General features: G+C 40.5%; 1 protein-coding gene across 1 annotated transcript in view; it reads left to right on the forward strand.

The window, feature by feature from the left end:
* The window catches only part of UST (uronyl 2-sulfotransferase), a 174,348-nt gene that overhangs the window by 111,119 nt on the left and 41,788 nt on the right, over positions 1–21,441 (forward strand). The window contains exon 5 of the mRNA XM_059831314.1: positions 111–264. Coding sequence (XP_059687297.1) covers positions 111–264 — 154 coding nt within the window. The remainder of the gene's footprint in view (positions 1–110; positions 265–21,441) is intronic.

Raw genomic sequence — 21,441 nt, forward strand, 5'->3', positions numbered from 1 at the left:
AAAGCTCTGAACTTCTGTAGAGAGTAATTTAAAAACATTGAGGTGGAAGATGGATACATGTGCCTGTGTGAAACCTTCTGATGAGATTCACCCATTTTTCTTCCCACCAGGTTTGGAGGAGACCAGCCAGTGTACATCAATATTATTAGAGATCCTGTCAATCGATTTTTATCCAATTATTTTTTTCGACGTTTCGGAGACTGGAGAGGAGAACAGAATCACATGATCCGTACCCCCAGCATGAGGCAGGAGGAAAGATACCTGGTATGTTTAAATAAAAGGCTAAAATAATTACTGATTTCCCAGCATCATTACATAATGCTGATGTTCAAACTGGATGCTTGAAAAGTGGGAGACTGAGGCATCTTCGATCTTGCGTTTTTTCCTCTGTCTTTGTCTTGCCTGGACCTTAGTTTGGTCAGCTTTAGTATGTAGAGTGTTGCTGATGAATTCAGTGTTCTAGTTTGATCTCGTATAAGCTGACAGCAAGTCCCAGATTGCCACCGTTGAATTACGGACCTTTCACTGAGTTGGATTTGCACTGTATAGTGGTTAGGCATAATAATTCTGCCCATATTTATCACTGTGAATACTCAGACAGGTTTTTAGGTTAAAACTGTGTCTGTAACTGTGCAGCCTCAGAGGAAAATTGGGAAACGGAGCAAATCAGTGAGCCCAAGCCTCTAATGTTCTTGCTGGTAAGTTGTGTACAGTGTTCTTTATACCAGGGCTCTGATCTGAGTTCTTGGGTTGGTTTTGTTGCCTTTTTTGTGTTAAGAAGGTGGCAATAACGCTGGATAAGCTGTTCATAATAAATTTTAATTTTGCGCAACTGCTGAACTGTCATAATGCCTGTCAGCCTTTGTCACAGACCAAGGTCCCATGGCAATAGGTGTTCTACAAGTGCTGAATGAGAAACACAGAAGCTAGGGAGGTGGTCGGTTTGTTTGATACTGATCTCTTTGCATGCACACCAACGCCTCCCTAAACAGACAAGAAGGTGGAATTCATTCTTACCCTCTCTATAATGGAGATCCAGTTTGATTGGACTCAGCCTTCAGCCACGCTTGGACCTGCAGAAGGTTCAATGCGGTGACAGGACAGCTTGATGGTCTGCTATGAGATGTTGCAGGCCAGACATAATGTCAAAACAAGAGAGGGCTGTGGCTTCTGGAGAACAAAGAGAGAGGATGTTTTGACTATGTTTTGGGTGGGCAGTAGAGTACAAGACATGGTGTGGATGAGCTGTAGAGAGCACAGCTCTGAACGACTGCCACAACATGGTTCAGTCCTAGCTGAGGTCAGGTGGATCTAAGGAGGCTGGGTTTTTTTCCATATGACAGGGCTGTGTTTATTTCTTTTGTACTTTACTACTGTAGTTTGTCATGTAAAGCCCTGTGAACAGATAAGCTTATAAATGATGAATAATTGAAGGAGAGGAGGGTATCAGTGTAACTCTGTATAGCATTAAACTTTAATGACGTCTGCTATACAGATATAAACTCACTTCAGTAATGTTGCAAAGAGTTTCTTATTTGCTATATGGCTAGAAATACCAAAGAGGTCCCTGCGTCAGCTGAGCAGGTTTTGACCTCCTGGTGTGCAGAGTTGGAAGGCAGTCCCAACAGCTTGGCATGCTGTGTGCTGTGTGCATGGACTTCTGTTTCCTCATCTGTGAATGGGACAGGGGCTCTGCAGAAATGAACACAGGTTGGGTTTTTTACTACATTACTATTTTGTTAGCACCATCATGTTTTCTTTTTTGAAAATGTTAAAAATGAGCGGTACAGTCTGTACTTCACTCTGAGTGCCTCTGCTTCTCATTTGAAGTGGAACGTGCAGTGATTGGCACCTCTCACGACTGAGTGACTTTGTAAAAGCTGTTATTAATTCAGTACTGCCTGTGCGGTTTAAGATGTGATGTGTACAGCCAGTGAAATTTTACTTCAAGCAGAACTGAAATGAATAGATCTAATTCCTGTTGTTTGTGTTAGTTTAAAAGCTGACAGAAAGAAATCACCTTGCATTTTCATTTGCGTTGAGATGTTCTTTAAGAAATTAATTATTTATATGCACATGCACATATGTACACATACACAGATCAGTACAAAAGCTGTAATGAAAAGGAAATAAAAAGTGGCAGTCTGAGGTCAGTAGTCATTTTGTTCAAAAGGCAGTTTGTTGGTCTGAGGCATGATCAGCAGCCTTTATAAAAACTATTTTTGCTTTTTCATTTTGATCTTCTCTGTTGGTAATTCAGTGTTAGAAGCCTGGAAACGTTTTTGGAATCTGTCCTCCATCCCTCCTTGGCAGACTTTGGCTGTCACTTGCACGGCTCAAAGAGGGCAGTTGGTCCTGTCATAGTAACATATAGGCCACCCGCCAGTGAAATTCATTTTAACAAAAGCCACTCATTCTGAACGTTAAGCATTTTTAAGACTTGTGCTATCCAATCACATAATATATTGCATGACTGCATTTTAATCTTTTCCTCAGTGGTGCAAGGAAATCTGCTGGCATATATTTTAAAACTCAGGTAGTGGATTTTGTGGAATGGTAGCTTCAGAAGTCTGCTAAATCAATTGCCTGATCTAGCTGTGAAGAAAGTAAGCAGCCGGTTTTACCTCCGAGCATGAGCCAGTGCGGCTTTTTAGCACACAGCTGATGGCTGGCCTTATGCCTTTTGCAATTCTTCTCTAATATTTTTTTCTTTTTTTCTAATTGAAAACTCACCATAAAGCATTGTTTTTTTACAGGGGACTATTTGAAGGGTAAGCTTAGATTTAGTGTATTAAATAGTTTCTGTATTGATCACGGTATTTAAACCCGAGTCATTTGGGATGAGGTGTGCCTGACTGTGAGCAGATACATGAAAGCGGGGCGGGGGGAGGATACAAGAAGCTTTTACTTTTCTTCTTCCATCATGCCTCAGATCAACAGCTAGGAAAATACAAAACTGCTGATGGCTCCACAACGTTGAGCTCATTGCTGAAGAGCCTGAGAAGCCTTGTGTTGACAGCAGTTTACAGACTTACAAAATGGACTGGAGAATCTGTAAATGTAACTCCTCTGTCTTACCAGGCGAGACGGGTTCGCCTGAGGAAAGATGTACCTCGTCTGAAACTGGGGTATTAGGGGCTAATTGTGCTTTTCTCAACCATGATGTTCCTGGCTTCTGATCTTTTGGAAGGTGTTGTGGGCAACTGGGAACCTTTCCAGGCCATCTTGGCATCTTGGTCAATAGCTGCCAACACTGGCCTCCTCCCTTGAAAAGCTGAGGGCAGTGTGCATTTTCTTAGAAACTGCAGTGTGAAAGTGTGGGAGCTCAGCACCTCTAGAAAGCCAGCTTTGAAGGCAGGAAAAGCATTTTAAGATCAGGTTTTGTATCCAGTGAACTCCTGCTTAGCCATCAGGTTGTGGTATCCTTAATGGAGGCATTCCATCCCCTCAGTACTGATCCTTAAGAAAAAAAGGGAGGTGAAAAAAAAACCCTTGAAGTCTTGTAGTACCTTGGGCACTGTTTTTTTAACTTCGAATATCTGAACTGCTGACATTGCAAAGATCAGAAAGGGAGACAGAAATTTCCACCGTTTGCTGATCATTTGAAATTTTCTCTGAATAGAGCTTCAGGCTTTGACTCTGTTCCAGAGAAAACAACCATTCATTCAGGAGTCAGATAAATTGTTTTAAATGTTTCGGTAAATGTCTGTGTTTACCAAAATTTAACTGAAAGCCAGGATAGAAAACAAGCCCTTTATTCACGAGTCAGATACAGCAGAGGCAGCCGTTGCAATGTGAGACTTTCCACCCAGATCAACCAGCTCCTTGCCCCTACCTGGCCCTTCCTCTGCTGGCCTGAGCTACTGTCAGTGACTTACAGAGATCACTGCCAGGCTTTCCCAAAATAGATAGTGGCAATATGTTAGTGTGGAATATGGCAGAGAGATAATGGTCTGAAACGGTGGCGAGCGCCTCTGGTCAAGTCTCAAGCACACTCATGCGGGAGTCGCCCTACCTTATGGTCCTGTAAGATGAGAGAAATTCACAAAAGCTAATTTAAATCCATCATAGTGAATGTGTTTCAGGTTGAACTAGAGTTCTTAAAGTACATACGCTTCAGTAAAGCAAGTAACCCCTTATCAGTGCAGCTGTGAGTGCAGCTGGTACCAAGCGAAAGAAAAATACGCACCAGATGATTTAGTGTAAGGCCTGAGAGTACAGAAGGTAGGAGGCACTCCTGGTAAAGAGTGGGACTACCATAAATATTTGAAAGCTTTGTATTAAAAATTGTCCTTTCCAGAAGGTTTGTTAGTAATTACCTAGTATTTATTACAACTGCAGTGTGAGACATCAAATATGAAAGGTATGTGTGGGTTTTTTATCTTTCCTTGCTAAAATTTTGATCTAAGACCGCTAAGGCTGAATGAGTGCGTGAAGCGGCGTGGGCTGCGTATTGTTGGCAGAATTGCAGGAAATCTGGTTAGATGTGATTTTGACCTCGAGGCTCGTGAGTAGCATGGCTCCTAACTTGCTCAGGTACAAGATCTTAACATCTTCGAGCTAATTTGCCAGAAGAGAGAGGTTTTGTGTAGGAAAGATTGTTCAGTAAATTAAGAACTTGTCACCTACCTGTAAGACATTTCAGCTTTTCATTATGATCAGTGGTTAAGTTTGCAATGCAGCTCTGTCAGGCTCAGCATAGTCTTTCAACTTCATCTCTGAAAATAAATGTGCTTTTCTCAGCTAAAAGTAAAAATATTCTAACAATATTCAGCCTCAGTTATGCTAAAGATTATTCATGCAAGTCATCCCATAAAGGAGCATCTGTCTTTTTGTCTTCTAAATGAAATGTTAAAATATTTGTAAAAAGTTTGTTAGGATTACTGCAAAGGAGGGAAGTAAAGTTCAAAGGACGCCAGGGAACTTTCAAGTCAAGTCTCTTACAATAATAGGGACCTCTCCTGTGGCAAAGATTGGCTTTTCTTGCTAAATATTTAAGCCAGTGTTGTTTAGGTTATTTCAGAAAGTTTAAACAAGGTTATAGAAAAAGCTGAAAGGTTAAACTCCATAGAACAATTTTTTTTTCCTGAATTTTGAGGAAAATTGATTTCCTTTTATGACTACATTGGTTTTTATTAACATAAGAATTTCCACTAAATACACCTAACCAATTTTATTACTTATATCCCCAAATTTCTGTCTACAGTGAGAAGTATTTTTTTACCAATTGCATTGGGTTTCTGCTGGCAGCTAGCTGTCTTAATTCCTGCCTTTATCTGGATCATAAAAATATTTAACCATGCTGAATGTATTGTGAATTTTCAGCAGTAGTAACACACTGAACTTTCTTCTTCATGACTTCAGTTACATTTCTTGAAGCTTTGCAGTCTGCCAGGGACGTGGCCTCCAAAAGGAGAGACCACGGTACAGAGCCCATGCCTCCCCGTCCTGGCTGTCACTCTCAGGCATGTGCTTCTGTATTAAAAAAAGGGAGTAGGAGAGTTGCCTGCCTACAGGTTTCGTGGAGGGGGAGTGGAGAGTTCATTTCCATATGAGATTTTTCTGCTGAGGACCTCACAAGGGGCTACACGTGTTCGTTGATTGAACCTTGGAACTTTTGGGGAGGGTCTGGTGAACTTGGTTAACATTGTTTAGGTTGGAAATCTGAGGCATGCAGAGGTTAAAATGATTTGCCTGTATCTGTGCGGTGCATACCAGATATTAGGGACTTAAATATATAAATAAAGTACCTTTTTCAGTTACTGGGTTCTGAGCTGTAGTTAAGAGACTAAATATTTTATGCACCCTCAGTGTTTTCCCTAACTCACTTCCAGTAGTCGTTTGCTCCCTGTGTTACATATTGACGCCGAGATGGTTTGAAATGGTCATTGGACGTCCTACAGCGTGTCCTGAGCTGCAGTGCAGCTTTGAGGGTGTGGATCTGGTTTGGGGATCACACAGTAGCATCAATCTCTCGGTCTGGACTGGGCTGCCGGGAGGGCACTGCTGAAGCACAGCCACCTGTCAGCTGACCCAATTAGAACAGTTTGCTGCTTCTTCCCTCTAATGAGTGCTTTTAATAGTCTCCAGCTGTTCCCTTTTACGGCATTAACTCCTCACAGCAAAATTTCGGGCCTGGTTTTGTAACTCTTAATCTGCTGTGTGTGCTCTAAAGCACCATCTTTCCCTTAGATTCTCCCATTTTGTATTAATAATTTATTGAACCATGAAGTTAATGATAATTCAGACCTCAGCTGGAGGAGGGACTGATTAAACAACTTATAAAATGTAATATTAAAGGAAATGTTTTCATGGCTGACATTTACTTTTCAGTGGCTTTAATTTACAAACCAATATTTTTTTAATGTTCCCCTGCGGAGTTTGCATTCCAGGCATTGCAGCATTATGCAATTATATGAGAGCAAGAAAACGTGCCTTCCTAATCTGTTTTCATTTACTAGTCTGAGTCAATTGCACATAGTAAATAAGCAATATACCGTTGGTTAAGATTGCAGCACTAAAATCTTTCATGTAATTCATAATACATTCTTATATTGATAGCAAAGATAAAAAGATCTGGATTTTATTAATACCATGCTTTTATTTTAATGATACCATTCTGTATTGCATTCCTTTTTGTGGAGGCAGGATGCAGGATAACCACAATGTTTTGCTTCAGAATGTAAAAACGTGAGGTATTTTCTCATGCAATGTTGTACTGGTCTGAAAATTTCTAGCTGTTGCAAATGTTAAGAAACTACATGAGAAACCAGAAGCCAAGTAGCAGAAGAGTCCCAAGCACTAAGTACCTACAATCTAATTTAAACTTAACGTTATCACAGGGTCTTAGCACCACCAATAAGCAGTATATGGTATTTAAGACATTTGTATATATAGTAATTTATGTTCTTTTATTTAAGGACCTAGCTGTATTAAGTTGAGAATAATGAGTCTTCATTTTTATGGCTATTTTGCCAAGTTTGTTTTTTGTGCCTTTCTGAGCATGAATATGGGATAGCTCTTGATGTTCTCTTTGTGTTCTTTTTTTGGTTTTCATGTGTTGTGGTAGCCTGAGGAACTAGTTTTCCCCAGCTTCTCTATAGGAAGCTATTGTTTGTAGAGTGGAAAATCCCAAACACAAAGAGTCTAATATATTGATGCTGGCCCTCTAAGGCCATATAAACTGTAAAAAAGAAGAGAGCATGTCCATGTTATATTTTCAGGAGTTATATTTTTGGAGATTGAAACAAGAACAGAAAGGAGCAGTCTTGTGTAGCCCAGGGATAAAAGCCAGCCTTGCCTTCAGCAAAGGCAAGAAAGCGGTTTGGGGGGAGATGATAATCCTTACTTCACATAGAAAACAATGGGTTCTCAGCGGCCTGTTACCAGTCAGGAATGAGATCTTGTGTGTGTGGTGGATGGTTCTACCATAGCATCAGCTTGGTTCTCAGTAGGAGTCAAAAAACAGCAAATCAAAAGCCATAGAGAACAAAACAGAAAACCTCATTGTGTATAAATCTGTAGCATGGCTGCATTTGGCTTCCTTCATTTGACATTTCTGACCTCCCATTCCCAAAATGGGTTTGTAAGAACTGGAAAATACTCAGGAGTGGGTAGGAGCAACAATGAAAGGATGGAATAATTTCCATACGAGGAATGATGAAGATTAGGACTGTTTAGATGAGAAAGGGGGGGATGAACCAAGGGAAAGGATATGAGAAGACAAATTTTCAGGAGGCATGGAAAAGTTGCATCAAGGATGATTGCTTGTGGGCTGTTTCAGTGCGAGACGTGGAAGATCCCAACTGGAACAGGCAGTTGCCAGATCCAGGAAAGAACAGAAAGATGTGGTGGTTTGAACAACGTGTAATTAGGCTGTGGAAGTCCTTGCTGAACATTGTTGTGGATAAGAGAAGTTTATATGTATTCAAAAAGGAAACATTTTGGGAAACATTTCTTTACCGAGAGGGTGGTCAAACACTGTAACAGGCTTCCTAGAGAGGTGGTCGATGCCCCAAGTCTGTCAGTGTTTAAGAGGCATTTGGATGGTGCCCTTAACAACATGCTTTAACTTTTCATCAGCCCTGAGTTTGTCAAGCAGTTGGACTAGATGATCGTTGTAGGTCCCTTCCAACTGAAATATTCTACTCTATTCTACTTTATTCTACTTAAAAAGAGTAAAGATGTAGCCCTCAAGGGCTATTAATTACCAAGGCAAGATCTCTTCATCAGAAAATCTCTTGTAAGTACATAGCCGGCGCTTCAGAGGTACCCAGAATAGGGTCCTGTGCGTACGGTAGATGTTCCTCATAGCCCATACTGATTTTCTGAAATTAGTGACGGCTCTGGGTAACTCAAAATCAAACTTGCTAATTACGTGCTTGCAAATGAATTCTGCTACTAGGTGATTTATATAAGATAGTTACCATTATAGACATCTCCAGTTGAATGTATTGTATCTTGACTTCAAGCAATTGAGTGTTCTTGGGTTTATGCTGTAGCAGCTAAAGTTTTGTTGTCTTACAGCTCTGCTGATCAACTGAATTTTTGTAATTTCCAAACCGACACTGAAGCTCTTAGTTGTTAATGCTGTCATGACTATTCTCAAGTTTACCTTAAAAAGCTAAGATACGAATACATCTAAAGTATGAAATGCATCTATAAGTTTACATTATGCACTGCTAATAGTAAAGGTACCAAACCAGGAGATGTGAAAATCCTGAGGATAGTGGGTTTAAACTTTTTTTTTCAGCACATGCTTTCCAGAAAGTAGAAGTCTTTTGGTTTTGGTGTACAATAATTTCAGTATGGATGAGTTTCAGGTGTTTTGATAACTTTTGTAAGTCTGGATTTGAGTGTTTGTGTTTTCAGTTCTCGTGTATTTTGTTAATGTGAAAGCAACAGGAAGACACATCTAAGGAGACACTTAAATGGTTCCCAGTAAGTGATGACTTAATGATAATTAGCTGGCAAGTAACCATTGCAGGTAAATGGAAACAAGAGAATCTGTGTGTGATGCGAGTTTTATCTTCAGTGCATAGTGCAATATTTTGTGCATTGTAAAGCTGGAGAGTAGTCTTTAGTAGTCATCAAGTAAAGCTAATTATTGAGTGATATTTTGTTTGTCTAAAGTTGGAATAGAATGATTTTTAGCACTTCAATGTTTTATCATCCAGAAGAAAAGAATGCGTCCAATTTCCATTTCTGTTAGTATAAATTTTAAAATTAATCTTTTTAAAGTTACATTTTATACGTGGCCTAAATAACATAGATGGGGTATTGACCAGCAAATAGTCCGTTTTAAAAATATGATGCAATCATACGTGTGTGTGTGCATTTAGAAGTAAAAGTCTGACTTTTTGAAATGTTTGGTATTGTATTCATGTTTAATTAAAAAATGTTTTGAAGCCTTGTCTAATGGAATCATGGTAGCCTTCCCTAGAAAACCCTACTAAATACTCCTTGTTAGGAGTAGACCTGTTTCCTTTTCCTGGTTGCTTTAAGCTCTAGCCACCTTAAATGAACACTGTTTTATTGCCAGTGTGGTGGGGAAGGAAACTGCAGAACCTTTTAGTCCTCGTGGTAGAGGAAGGGCAGAGAGAGGCAGCCGTCCCCTTACTGCCGATATATTGAACATGTTCCAGCTGTGGTGTGATAATGTAATTTCAAGCAGTCAGGTACTCGCTTCACTCTGTAGGTGTCAAAACCTGCAGGAACTGACAGCCCATGAGAATAAAACTGAATTTATTAGCCCATTTTATTCCTTGTCTGTCATTCTCCTTCCTCTTTCCTTTTTGTGGTTTATACATAAGTTTTCTGGCTGTCAGCACTACCAGTGAAGTGAAATAAACTGAAATCCTGATGTCTAAAATGTACTTGCTAAAGCAGAGCTGAAGCTCTCAGGTGGTGGATGGCAGGGAGAATTCAGTGTGGTAGGGTTCAGAGAACTGCCTGGCCATGGTGCATGGGTCATGCAGTGAGGGATACCCATGTTTTCATAAAAAAATCCAAGTTTGTCCTGGGTTTTAGGTCTTATTCTATCATGTAATTTTTGGTGGTGATGTGGACTCTTCTGTTGACTGCAGAATAACTGGGTCATACTTAGGAGTCTTAAAAATACAGAATTCACAAGTAGTTTATGTTGAAACCATATGCAAGCAAAGATGCAGCATGTTGCAGAAAAAAGGGACATTCAGTGCCCAGGCATACTCAAGACTTGGTTTTTCCTATTTCTTGTAGATCTTCTGAAGTCTCTAGGGTTTATTCGAGGCTGCAGAGTGAAAGGGCGACAAAGTTGGTGAGGGGTCTGGAGCACAAGCCTTATGAGGAGCAGTTGAGAAAGCTGGGGTTGTTTAGCCTGGAGAAGAGGAGGCTGAGGGGAGACCTCATCGCTCTCTACAAATACCTGAAAGGAGGTTGTACCGAGGTGGGTGTTGGTCTCTTCTCCCAAGTGACAAGTGATAGGACAAGAGGAAATGGCCACAAGCTGCACCAGGGGAGGTTTAGACTGGATATTAGGAAAAAATTCTTCACTGAAAGGGTTGTCAGACATTGGAACAGGCTGCCCAGGGAGGCGGTGGAGTCACCATCCCTGGAGGTATTTAAAGGACATGTGGATGAGGCGCTTAGGGACATGGTTTAGTGGTGGACTCAGCAATGTTAGGTTTACGGTTGGACTTGATGATCTTAAAGGTCTGTTCCAACCTAAACAATTCTATGATTCTGTGAAATCCTGTGCCTGGTCCTGGTGCCAGCTCACATGGACCCTGAGGCCTATTGGAGCACAGGGTGCTCCTTTCTGGTCAGCACTCAGGCTCACGTCCCTGGAGCCGGAGCGCCCACGGGATGCCTGAATGTCTCTTGGGACACAGCTGAGGTGCATATCCATGCTGGGGGGGTGGGAGGCGCTTCCTAGCCAAGCCACCAGGCAGAGCCTGCCGAGCCTTCACAGCTGCTTGCCTCGCTGCCTTTCCCAGCGACTGGCCAGTGTCTCAGCTGCTTGCGCATGCACCCTACCAGCAGGTACTGGTGCTGAAGAGTCACTGCCAAGGTTTTTCAGATGCTAAAGCCAATATATGGTTGTCTGCCCAGGCTAAATGCAAATACTAGTGCCTGTGACCAATAGATCTTCTGCTGGGGAAGCCCCTATCCAGTACCGCCTCTCTGGACAATGTCAGACCATGGCTTTAAGGTTTGACTTCTCAATAAAGAACGGCTTGGAGCACCATGGAAAAGATGCCAGCCCCGCTTAGTTTGACAATGTAATCTTTCAGATCAGGATTTCATGTGAACTTAGGGCCAAGAAGAACAAAAAGGAGCTGGAGGACTGTATGGAGGAGAGAAGAGGGGGAGCTGCTGGCCAGAATGGGAGAAGTCTCAAATCCACATCCTCAGTGCAGGGATCACATGTTTTCCGGGATGGTCTTGCTGTTTGTTCAGGTCTTTCTAGTTAAATGGAGGAAGGGACAAAAAAACGAAAGACTACTTGAATTAAAAGGACTAATGTCAACAATCACAGCAGGAATGTCCGATTCAACAATAAAAATCTTACCATGTGAGATTTGAGGGCATCTGTGGCCACTGTTCAGACTCACTTGTCCTCTCAGAGCAACGCTTCCTATTTTAGAGCCGACAGGCTCTACCCTGAGTATCACACTGGAAACTGTCAGGCCAGGGAGTGTTGCCCTGTGCAAGACACACCTCCCTGTGCACTGCTGTGATCAGCCCTCTTGTCTCTCTCATGAGTGGAGAAGGACATGCATTGGTTTCTCTGCAGTGACAAGTATCGGCATCCTCCTTTGTTGAATGAAGACTATGTAGCATTAGTAGGAAGTATATGTAACAAAAGATATTTAGATTATAAGGGTCTTGCATTCACAAAATTGTGAACACAACGCATTGCATGCTGAGTAGTGTCTCTTTTTTCTTTTTATTTAAAAATAAATGTGACTATAATTCTTGACCCACTAAACACATGCAAATAAAGGAAAGAGCCTTTCCTTTATTTCACAGTAGTGAAAATGAAGCACAGAGGTGCGAATTTAGTTTTTGTTTCTGTCTCATCACAGAATGAACAGATCTGAATTGGGGAATAGTTTTCCCAAAAAACAGGTGTTGACTGTCTAGTCTTGCTCTGTTTGCTTCAGTATGCTCCTGTGAAGTAGGAACATTCATTTGTGTTTCTGCAAAACACAAATTTTGTTTCTACACAAAAACACAACACACAAATTTTTGTTTCTACAAAACAAAAATAGGTTTTTGTTGGCAACTGGATTGGGCTGTTCTCTCCGGTTGCTTGGCCCTGCCTGGCAAGTGGCTGGTGTGCTTTCCCACAGGAGTGCTCTTCAGGTGTCAGATATTCCATAAATCAGATTTTCCATGTTGGCATGAAGGATATTGCTGCAGATGTTTTTTTGGTTTTGTTTATTTCTTAGAGATTTTTTTTCCCAAGCGTGTAAGTTGTGTTATGAGGTTATCAGCACACTAATAGCTTCAGTTAAATGAACTTTTTAGTATGGAGGCTCCAGACTTGTCTTAGATGTCCTCCCTTCTCATTTTTTCCCAAAGGGATATGAAAGGATCAGGGACTTCAGGCAATGAGGAGATGGATTGGCTTCTTTGCCAGACCAATAAGCAATTGCAATCAGAAGAGCAGTTGGCAACTTTTGTTGCTTAGTGCAGTAGCTTTGGGAAGACCAATGGCTTCTGTGCCCTCATATGAGGACTGATTCAAACCACATGCTCTAAGGCCTCTTGGCACCTTAATGAAATGGAAACCCGATGGAAATAAACCCAGTCATCTGAAGGATACTAGTGGTCACTGAGAGTCCTTCAAAAAGCTGTGCACACCCTGATTCCTTCAGCCTTTTTGTGGTGGATTTTACCTGAATTCAAAAGAAAAAATAAAAACAGTTGTTCGTGACTTGGTGAGATGGTGTTGCCAGAAGAAAACCTGAGGTAACAGACTGTGACAAGCTGCAAACCTGTGTTTGTTGACATTAAGTGGGGTTTGGGGCATTTGGCCATTGTTTCCTGTCAAGTCAAGTAAGGAAAGGTATTCCTGCCAGGAACTCATTTTTGGGTCTTTCTTATAATTCTACCTTTTTTGAAGAAAGAAATGAGAGAAAACAAGAGACAAGGTGTCAACTGTTTCAGCTGCTTTATTTTTTTTTAAGATGACTATTTAAAGTCAAATAACCTTATTCAAAAATACACTCATCCCTCACCAGTTGGCTGATGATGTTGCATGGTAGTGAGCTGTCATGAGGGCAGGGAGGGCCTGTCTTGAATAAAAAGGTAATTCCATCTTTCAGAATAAGCAGTAGACCTTCCATGTCAGTTGAGAAAATATGTTATCCATGAGTTGTTTCAGGGTAGGGAACTTCTCCTTTGAAGTAAAAGCAGCGTTCACTTTTCCTGATTTTTTTTTTTTCTTCTAAGCATTCTTTTCTTTTTGTTGTTGTTGACTAGTATTTTCAAAGCTCCTATATCTATAGCAGCTGTACATAAAAACAAACAAAAAACCCCACCAAAAAACTGAGCAAAGGGTGTTCAGCTGATTATTTGTTGTTACAGACTCTGGAAAATGGACTACCATTGTTTCAGCAAAGCTGCCTACTGCTCAGTGAATTATTGAAACACAGTCTAGTCAGGTTACCTTGAACACAACTTTTTTCCTGTGAACTCTGATCCAAGCAAAGCCAGCCACTATTCATAACTGAGGTTGTCAAGAGTAATTTCCTTTTTCTTGGGGAAAAATCTACTAACCGGTGGCAAATAGGAAACTTTCTATGGTAAATATGAATTGCTAAATGAGATTGGTTGGGTTTTTTTATAAATTAATTTTCTGTTCTCTTTAACAGGAAAAAACAAAACTTAAGTGCTCATCAATGGTTGAAGGAAAAAAATAAAACAAAATTTCTTCAGAATGTAGTCCAAAGAAATGATGTCTTTGATAAACAGGAAGGAAAAAAAGCAGATTTTACACTTTTTCCCCTCCTTATGCAGAGTTATTAACCTCCAGTATTTTATAATTGATCTTGTTACTTGCTGTGCTTTTTGAAGCTATAGCACCTGAGATGAGGGAATTGAGAGATTCTGCATTTCCATGTGGGGAGTGAGGCATGGTTTTGTTTTTCATAGTTGTAGAAAAGAACTTGAGCAGATGACTCAAGGTTCAAAAAATAAAAAAAGAGGCAAATAGGAACATTAATTATGCCTCTGAACCTTGTCATTTTAGGAGTTTTTAAATACTTGGAGTTGTCAGTACAGTGATAGTCTTGTCAAACTGAAAAGTGAAATCATTATGTTTGTTCCATTTTGTGGCTGCTATTCAGAATGGCAGTGCTACAAATGATGCAAAGTCTTACTAATTTCCCAGAAAAGGATTAGAGCTGTTCAGGAGGATTATAACTAGGGAAATTAGATAGGGGCAGCAGAGCAGAAACCATCCCCAGTTGCAGTAGCAGGGAAGCCACATGCAGAAGCAGTGTGGTTTTCTTCTCTGCTCTGCAGCTCCTTTGGCATTTCAGCCCTGAGAGATGAAGGGAGAGATTCAAAGTCAGTCGACGCTGGGCAGAAGGCTGATACGGAAGCAGAATTAGCACACAACTTGCACGTCTAGCTCTTTTCTCACCATTCAAGAGGCTTGTGGTAAAGTGCTACCACGAATGTGGTATGTCGAGGGGACATAAAAGACATTTAGACCTTGCTGCTATAAGGAAGCTGGTTATGTCTTCTTAAAAGACAGTACTGTGCTTCTAAGATTTATCATGTAACTTAAAAAAAATGGGCAAAACCAAAGAAATTTATAACCTGTACTGTATGATGATCATCATATATTTTCTCTTTTTTAATGGAGAGGTCAGCAGCAGATTTCTTTTTCTTTTTTGCTAGGCAGTGTACTTGATGTGACTGGATTATTTCAGGTGCACATCACAAGCTGTTGGATACAGCTCCTTTTAGCATCAGTGAAAGGGAATTGTATCACTGGAATTCACGACAGCAGATAGTCTAAGCTGTAACTGAGCAGTATGTTGAAATAAAACTTTTAAGATGCATCAGCTAGCCAGTGTTCATTTTCTTTAGTGAAAATTTTGCTACATCTGCAGATAAGAGAAGCTTAGTAAGTAAAAGAAATACTGCTTTCCTGAAGCCTGCAATAATTTTTATGGATTTATTGTGGCGTAACTTCCCTTCTCCATGTAAATACTCTTTTATTTTGAAGATTTACATTGAAGAAAGTAAGCATTTTCTTCCCTAATTCTTGTCACATGAAGTTCTGTAAAAATATATGCAAATGGAATGATCTCTCTTGTTTGCTTTGCCTCTGTCTTGATGGGATGTATGAGAGCAGTAATATTTAATGCTCACTGTCAACGAAATTGATTTCCTTTTGGCTCATGGATTGCTTCTCTCTGATAACATCTTTAACATTCAGAACTCTGATGTTTGTTTTAATAAGCCTCTTTTAAACTTCCGTATTCTTAAAACTATTTTTTGTGGACCTCTACTGAAAAGAGTGTAACGCTAGCTTCAAAATGTTGTGGCATTCATAGAACTTAAATGTGTTTCTGTTAGTATATGTGTTTTTGAGGTTTGGGCTAAAATCTGCTGAGCATAATTTCTGTGCATGCAGTCAAGCTTTAAAGGAATGAGAACATTTGACCTGGGAAAGAAGATGTGAGAAAAATGTGATCTACAGAAATGTCTCTTTATTAAAATAGGCCTTCCTGTATTGTAGCAATGAAGCAATATTTTGAAACATTTAAATCCCGTGATATCTGTGCAAATGACATTGTGTCATATGTAAAGGTGTGAACTTTCTGCATTAAGCCCTTCTTGAGACATGAGCACTATCCAGCCCAGCTGGGGAAGACAGTACGAGCTGGGGAGAGACTAAAGAGTTGCTTCCCCTCCAGTGTCCTCCCAGCTTCTGACATTCTTCAGCCTACCCATTTCCTGAGCCAGACGTTGCTTCTGTATCTGTGTTTAATAGCCCTTGATAGACCTTTCTTCTATGATTATATCTTTTTTCTTTTTTTTTTTTTATTACTCTCTTGGGGGTTTTTTTAAACCCAGTTACACCTTTGTCATCCAGAGTATCCTGTTGCAAGGACCTATGCATTTACCAGCACTGAATTTCTTCCAGCATTTTATTGCCTAATCAGCATTATAGGGTCCTTCTATAACTCCTTGAGGTCAGATTTCTTACCTGCCTCTATTAATATTCCCTGAAAAATTTGCTACTTCACTGTTAACCCTTCTTTGTTATGCACAAGAGATGTCTCAGCACAGATGCTGTGCGACCCTACTCTGTGTCTGGTTTCACTAAGAAAACTAGCCATTTTATTCCTGTCCTTAGTTTCCTGTCCTTTATCAGACTCTCCTCTATTTTTTTCCCCTGAGAATTTAGGAATGCAGGACTGTGTTTATCACATCTTTAGTGACTGAATCAAAGACCTGTTGGAAGTTGGAGAGGCATACCTTTCTCTGCTGACGTTGATTCTTCCTCTTGCTGGTTGTGTTCTTCATTATCGTGTCATCTAATACTAGCTAGTTCTGGCAATCTTCTGTTCATTTTATCAATTCTTTTTCTAAAGCATCTTTGACTGTTACTTCAGTTTGAGACTGGCTTTTTCCTGACTTACACCCTCTCGAGAGGGCCCTTTTCTGTATGTGAAAGCATCCCAGATCTCCTATGGTATTTTTCGTGACACAATTTTTCATTCTGAGCAATCTGTAATGCGTATCTCTGCTCAGTTGTGAGCAGGGCTTGCTCTCAATCCAGGACACACTGTGTCTTAGTATTATAATGTGCTTGGCTGGACAGCAAGGCTTTTAACATTAACAGGGTGGTGTATTAGAGAGGTGATGAACTGCGGTGTTAAGTGATGATTTCCTCTGTATCTTCTTCAGTTTGTTTTTTAAAAAATGTGTAGCACAAATGGTTTCTGGGATCCAGCATTTCAAGTCAAACAGATGATGCAGGGTTCCAGGAGCCAGAGACATGAAATTATTCCTTAATTCCCTCCGTGGCGCTATCTTGTTCAGATGAGAACTTACATAAGGCACTAGCAGGGTCTTTTCTGCTTTACTTGGAGCTGAAAAAGCCTGAGTTAAAATGTGTTCTGTTTTAAGACTTAAGAAATTGAAGAAAGTCCAGAAGACAGTCTTAAAAAGGAAATACTGTAGGGAAATGTAAATCTTCAGATTAATAAAATTGTACTATGAAGCAGATGTCCTGCAGTTATCCCTTGTGTTCATCAAGATTAAGACAAAAAGGAGTTTCCTTAAATTACATCAAGGTGTTTTCGTATCAGATACTAGTAAAGGTTTTCTGACAGTGGGAGCAGTAAAGCACTGATACCAATTAGAGCGGATATGAACATTTTTATGAACAGATTGGACAAATGGCAACCCTAGTTTAGATAAACTTGCTTCTCCTTTAGCAAAGATGGACTAAAATGCTTCTCGACACCCTGGGTCTTCTATAGCAGCCTTTCTTGCCGGGACGGGCAGCAGCCAGGGCTGCACTGCATTGCCAGGTATGTTGAGAGCACCCTGCCAGGAGGACCCTCACCCACCAGCTGCATCTCTGTCCACTTCCAGCCTGCTGACTTCAGCCTCGTAGTCAGCTCCAGGTTGAGGCTGTCATCTGTCGAAGAATAACTTTATCTGTGCTCCAGAAGTACCTTTTGTAAGCATAAATTGTTGGATGGATCTGTTGACTCGCTGCTTTTCTCACAGGCATCTGTTGGCTAGGGTCCAGCAGTGCTGCATTAGGAGGGACTGAGAAATGCTTGAGGTGGGGGGTATTTCCTGCTCAGCGTTTGCAGAATTTAATATATGCCATCCCTAACTGACTTTATTAAGGGTCATCATCCGAGCAGACTAATTTTCCAGGTTCTTTTATGAAGAGGTGGTAGTAAACAGAATTAACAGATGTGCTGTCTCCCTGCTGTTAGTTGCCACTGAGATTCATTCTTGATTGCAGTATGATGGTCTGTATTTTTGGTCTTCCCTGGATCTGTGCCCTCTGTAACAGGATGGTTATTTAATCCTTATACACTTCTTCCAGCTGGCAGGCCCTCTCACTTTTTTTGGCATAATTTCTTTCTATTTTTTTCATATATTTCCCATACTAAGACAGTTCAAGGTGAAAAATACAGAAGCGGAAAAGAAAGAATGAGAAGGCGCCTACTTACAACTATGAAGGGATTCTGTTCTAATTGGTAAAACTGGTCTTTGACAAATTACTAATATGATTTCTGATAACAGAGAGAGATAAATATATCCACCTACATATTTTCTCCATGTTGTACATCATTACAAGTCAGAGAATTGGGACCTGCAAATGTGTTTAATGTTTGTCAGATCTAAATAGTAGTGTTGTGGGCATAGTTCATCATCTCTGCTATGTTAATGCCAGCAAAAGTTTGTATATGAATGAATAATTTATGCTTGCATTTAATGAAAATGTAGACGGTTAGCAGAAGACGCTGTTTTGTTAGCTGCTGCTTCACTTGCTAAGATGCCGGGAAGAAGAGCTGAATACATGTTGGCAGAAAAGCCAGGCAAATTAGCCCAGCCAAAAGAGTCTGTCAAAAAGAAAAAAGTGGGAATTAAACTTGGCAGCCTATTTGCTTATGTGGTCTGGGGGGAAAAAACGAAAAACATGTATTTTGCCAGAAAAAAGTGGAAAGTCAATTCAAAGAAAACCCAGAATTACCCTCTACAAAAAAAAAAAAAAAAAAAAAAAAAAAAAAAAAAAAACCACCACAAAAAACACCACAACAACAAAACAAAACAACAACAAGGAAATCTATGCTGATATAAAGACAGCACCAACTGAACCTAAGCAAGCCATAGGCTACCCTAGGCTACCTTTAAAAAATCAAGTTTCCTCATTAGAGCACAGTTAAAAGAAGGCTTAACTGAACCAGCCTTCATATCCTACCATTTGAAAATACTTTTATCTTTTTCTCCAGATTTTCATAATAGAATTTTCTCTTGAATAATTGTACTCTTACAGTACAGGCTTTTTTAATTAAAGAAAAAATATCTCATACTATGAAACAAAATGAAGTTTCATTAACTTGCAAGTATAAATGTCTAGCCTACCAATGCAGTTACTCAGGAAAAGTATCAAGCTTTGAGAAGAGGAATAGAAGATGTATATATTCCTTATTATACTATCTCTGCTGATACTTAGGTTTGATCTGAAGTCGTCAGTAGTTGCCAAGGGTTCTGCAGGCTTCCCATCCCCTCTCTCAAATGCAGCATTAATGTGCTACCCTGAAGCATGTGAAATAGAAATATTTAGTATCAGTCTGTAAGCTGTCCTTGTAACCATAGGTGAAGAAGGCTTAGCAGAAAGCTATGGGGAGTTATGTCTTTGCTGCTGCTGCTCAGTGGTGCAGTGCGGTGGTATGGTTTACACACCCCAAAGAAATGGGGCAGCAATGAGGTGACTGTACATGTTGTCTAGATTAAAGCCATTTTTGTCTGTGAGGACAGCAGTCATACTACACATAGATAACAGCAGACATATCTACTCAAACCTTTAAGTTTGGATGCTGTTTTGGGTACAGAGGTAAGTTCAGTTTCAATCTAAACATGTCAATTGGTGAAAACTCATTCCCTGGAGATGACACTGGCAGAAAAAAAACCTATTGCCAGGCTTTCCAAGGTTTTGTCACAAGTACCAGAAATACTTTTAAATTTTATTTTCTCAAGTCAACTAAAAGCACTTGCAGGCAGCTCCCTCTACCCTTTCTCAAGATGGCTGGTGGACTTCTCCCTGCCTGGAGGCAAGGAGAGCTCTCTGGCCTGTCTTCTCCAGCCATCGGGTCTCTGAGCTGGAGACTCAGAAGAGGAAAGCGTAGCAGTCCTGCTCATGAGAGAGAGTGCCATGCTAGAGAATGAACAAAAATGCTTCTTTTCCATTTATTTTATTTAGATTAAACATTGGAGAACTAGAGTTTTTTTCAAGTTTCTATAGTGCATTTTTCCTTAAAGAAAGGTTTTTCAAAGCAGACACCTTTTATGTTCCCCACTTCTTTAATATTTTTTTTCTTGTATACATGGGTGACTGCCTTCAAGCCAACATATTGGTGTGACTTGCTGCCCAGACCAGTAATGCCAGAGAGGGAGCTCGCTCTCAGAGAGGGAACAAATGTCTTTGGAGCCTTTTGGCTTGCAGTAGCCTAGCTAGATGGAAAGGCTGATACGGAAAAGAGCTGAAGTGTGGGCACTTAAACGTTGCCTCTGTCCGTAGCTGTCTGTTGTTTCCCCAGAACAACTGTGTATGTGGTAACTTTTTGTAAGAGTCCTTTCAAAAATAGCCCAGTGAATAATCAGGAAAACATAGCAGGGTCCAATCCTCCCAGTTGTCCTCATTGTTTCCCGGGGACTCCCCGGGGGTTTTCTGCAAGACGCCAGGTTGGCCTTGGTAGCCCCTGGCTACTGACAGCGTGCTGCCACCACCTCTTGGTTCCCAGGACTTCTGTTCGCCTGTGTGAAAGCCAGTCATCCACGAGAGAGAGACATTGTAGTTCGTAGGTAAACACCTCTATGTGTCAAAGTAGGTGGTTGACTACTGATGTGCTGACAGAAGTGTTGGTTGTAGAATTATCTGAAGAATGGGAAAGAGGGGAAGGGAAGAGAGTCTGTTTCCAGATAATAAGAAGTGAAAGATTATCTGGGAGGAAAAAAACTCAACACGTCTATAAGAGCACATTGCCTTGTTTTACAGGACAGCTGCTGTTTTGAACTAACCTTTAAATAAGATGGCTGGAAGACAGCAGCTTGAATCAAATGAGCTGGCTCTACGGGGTGCTTTTGCTCATCCAACACACTGCTGCTAGGAGTCCTTGAGACTTTCTAAAGGATATTCTTCTGATCTCCTATGTAGGCTGTTACACTGTCTCCTTCTCTACAGGTGCACTGGGCCTTACAAGTATGGGTGATGAGAAGCATCTTTTCTTCTCTTCATTCTCTAGTTGCTTTTGCTGCTGCTTTTTATCAAATACATGATTTAGCTGAAGGCAAAGAGCAGTTTGTTGAAGAAATTATAATGAAGGTTTTCTGGGAATTTAAGAGATCAAGGATTTATTTTTTTTTAAAAAGCGTGTTTCAACTTCTGACAAATATGTGGAGGAAAGGAACTTGAATACCTGCAAAAGTGTGAAAAATCTGTGCGGCCTTTCAGGAGCTGTACAAAAGCGTTCAGAAGTGTATCTCTTCAAAAACAGACATGCCAAGCGAGACAGAGTTGAAACGAATATTATCTGTGACTGAAAACTAGTTTTAAAATGCAAAGCTCAGCTTACAAATGTAGTGTTCATCAAAGGTAAAGCAGCATAGCTCTTGGCCCTTAGGCAGGAAAGCCATGGTGAAGCCAGCTAGAAGAGATCATCTTTGGGGAGCACAGCGCGAGCT

The sequence above is a fragment of the Gavia stellata genome, chromosome 2 (assembly GCF_030936135.1).
Source record: "Gavia stellata isolate bGavSte3 chromosome 2, bGavSte3.hap2, whole genome shotgun sequence".
Lineage (NCBI taxonomy): Eukaryota > Metazoa > Chordata > Aves > Gaviiformes > Gaviidae > Gavia > Gavia stellata.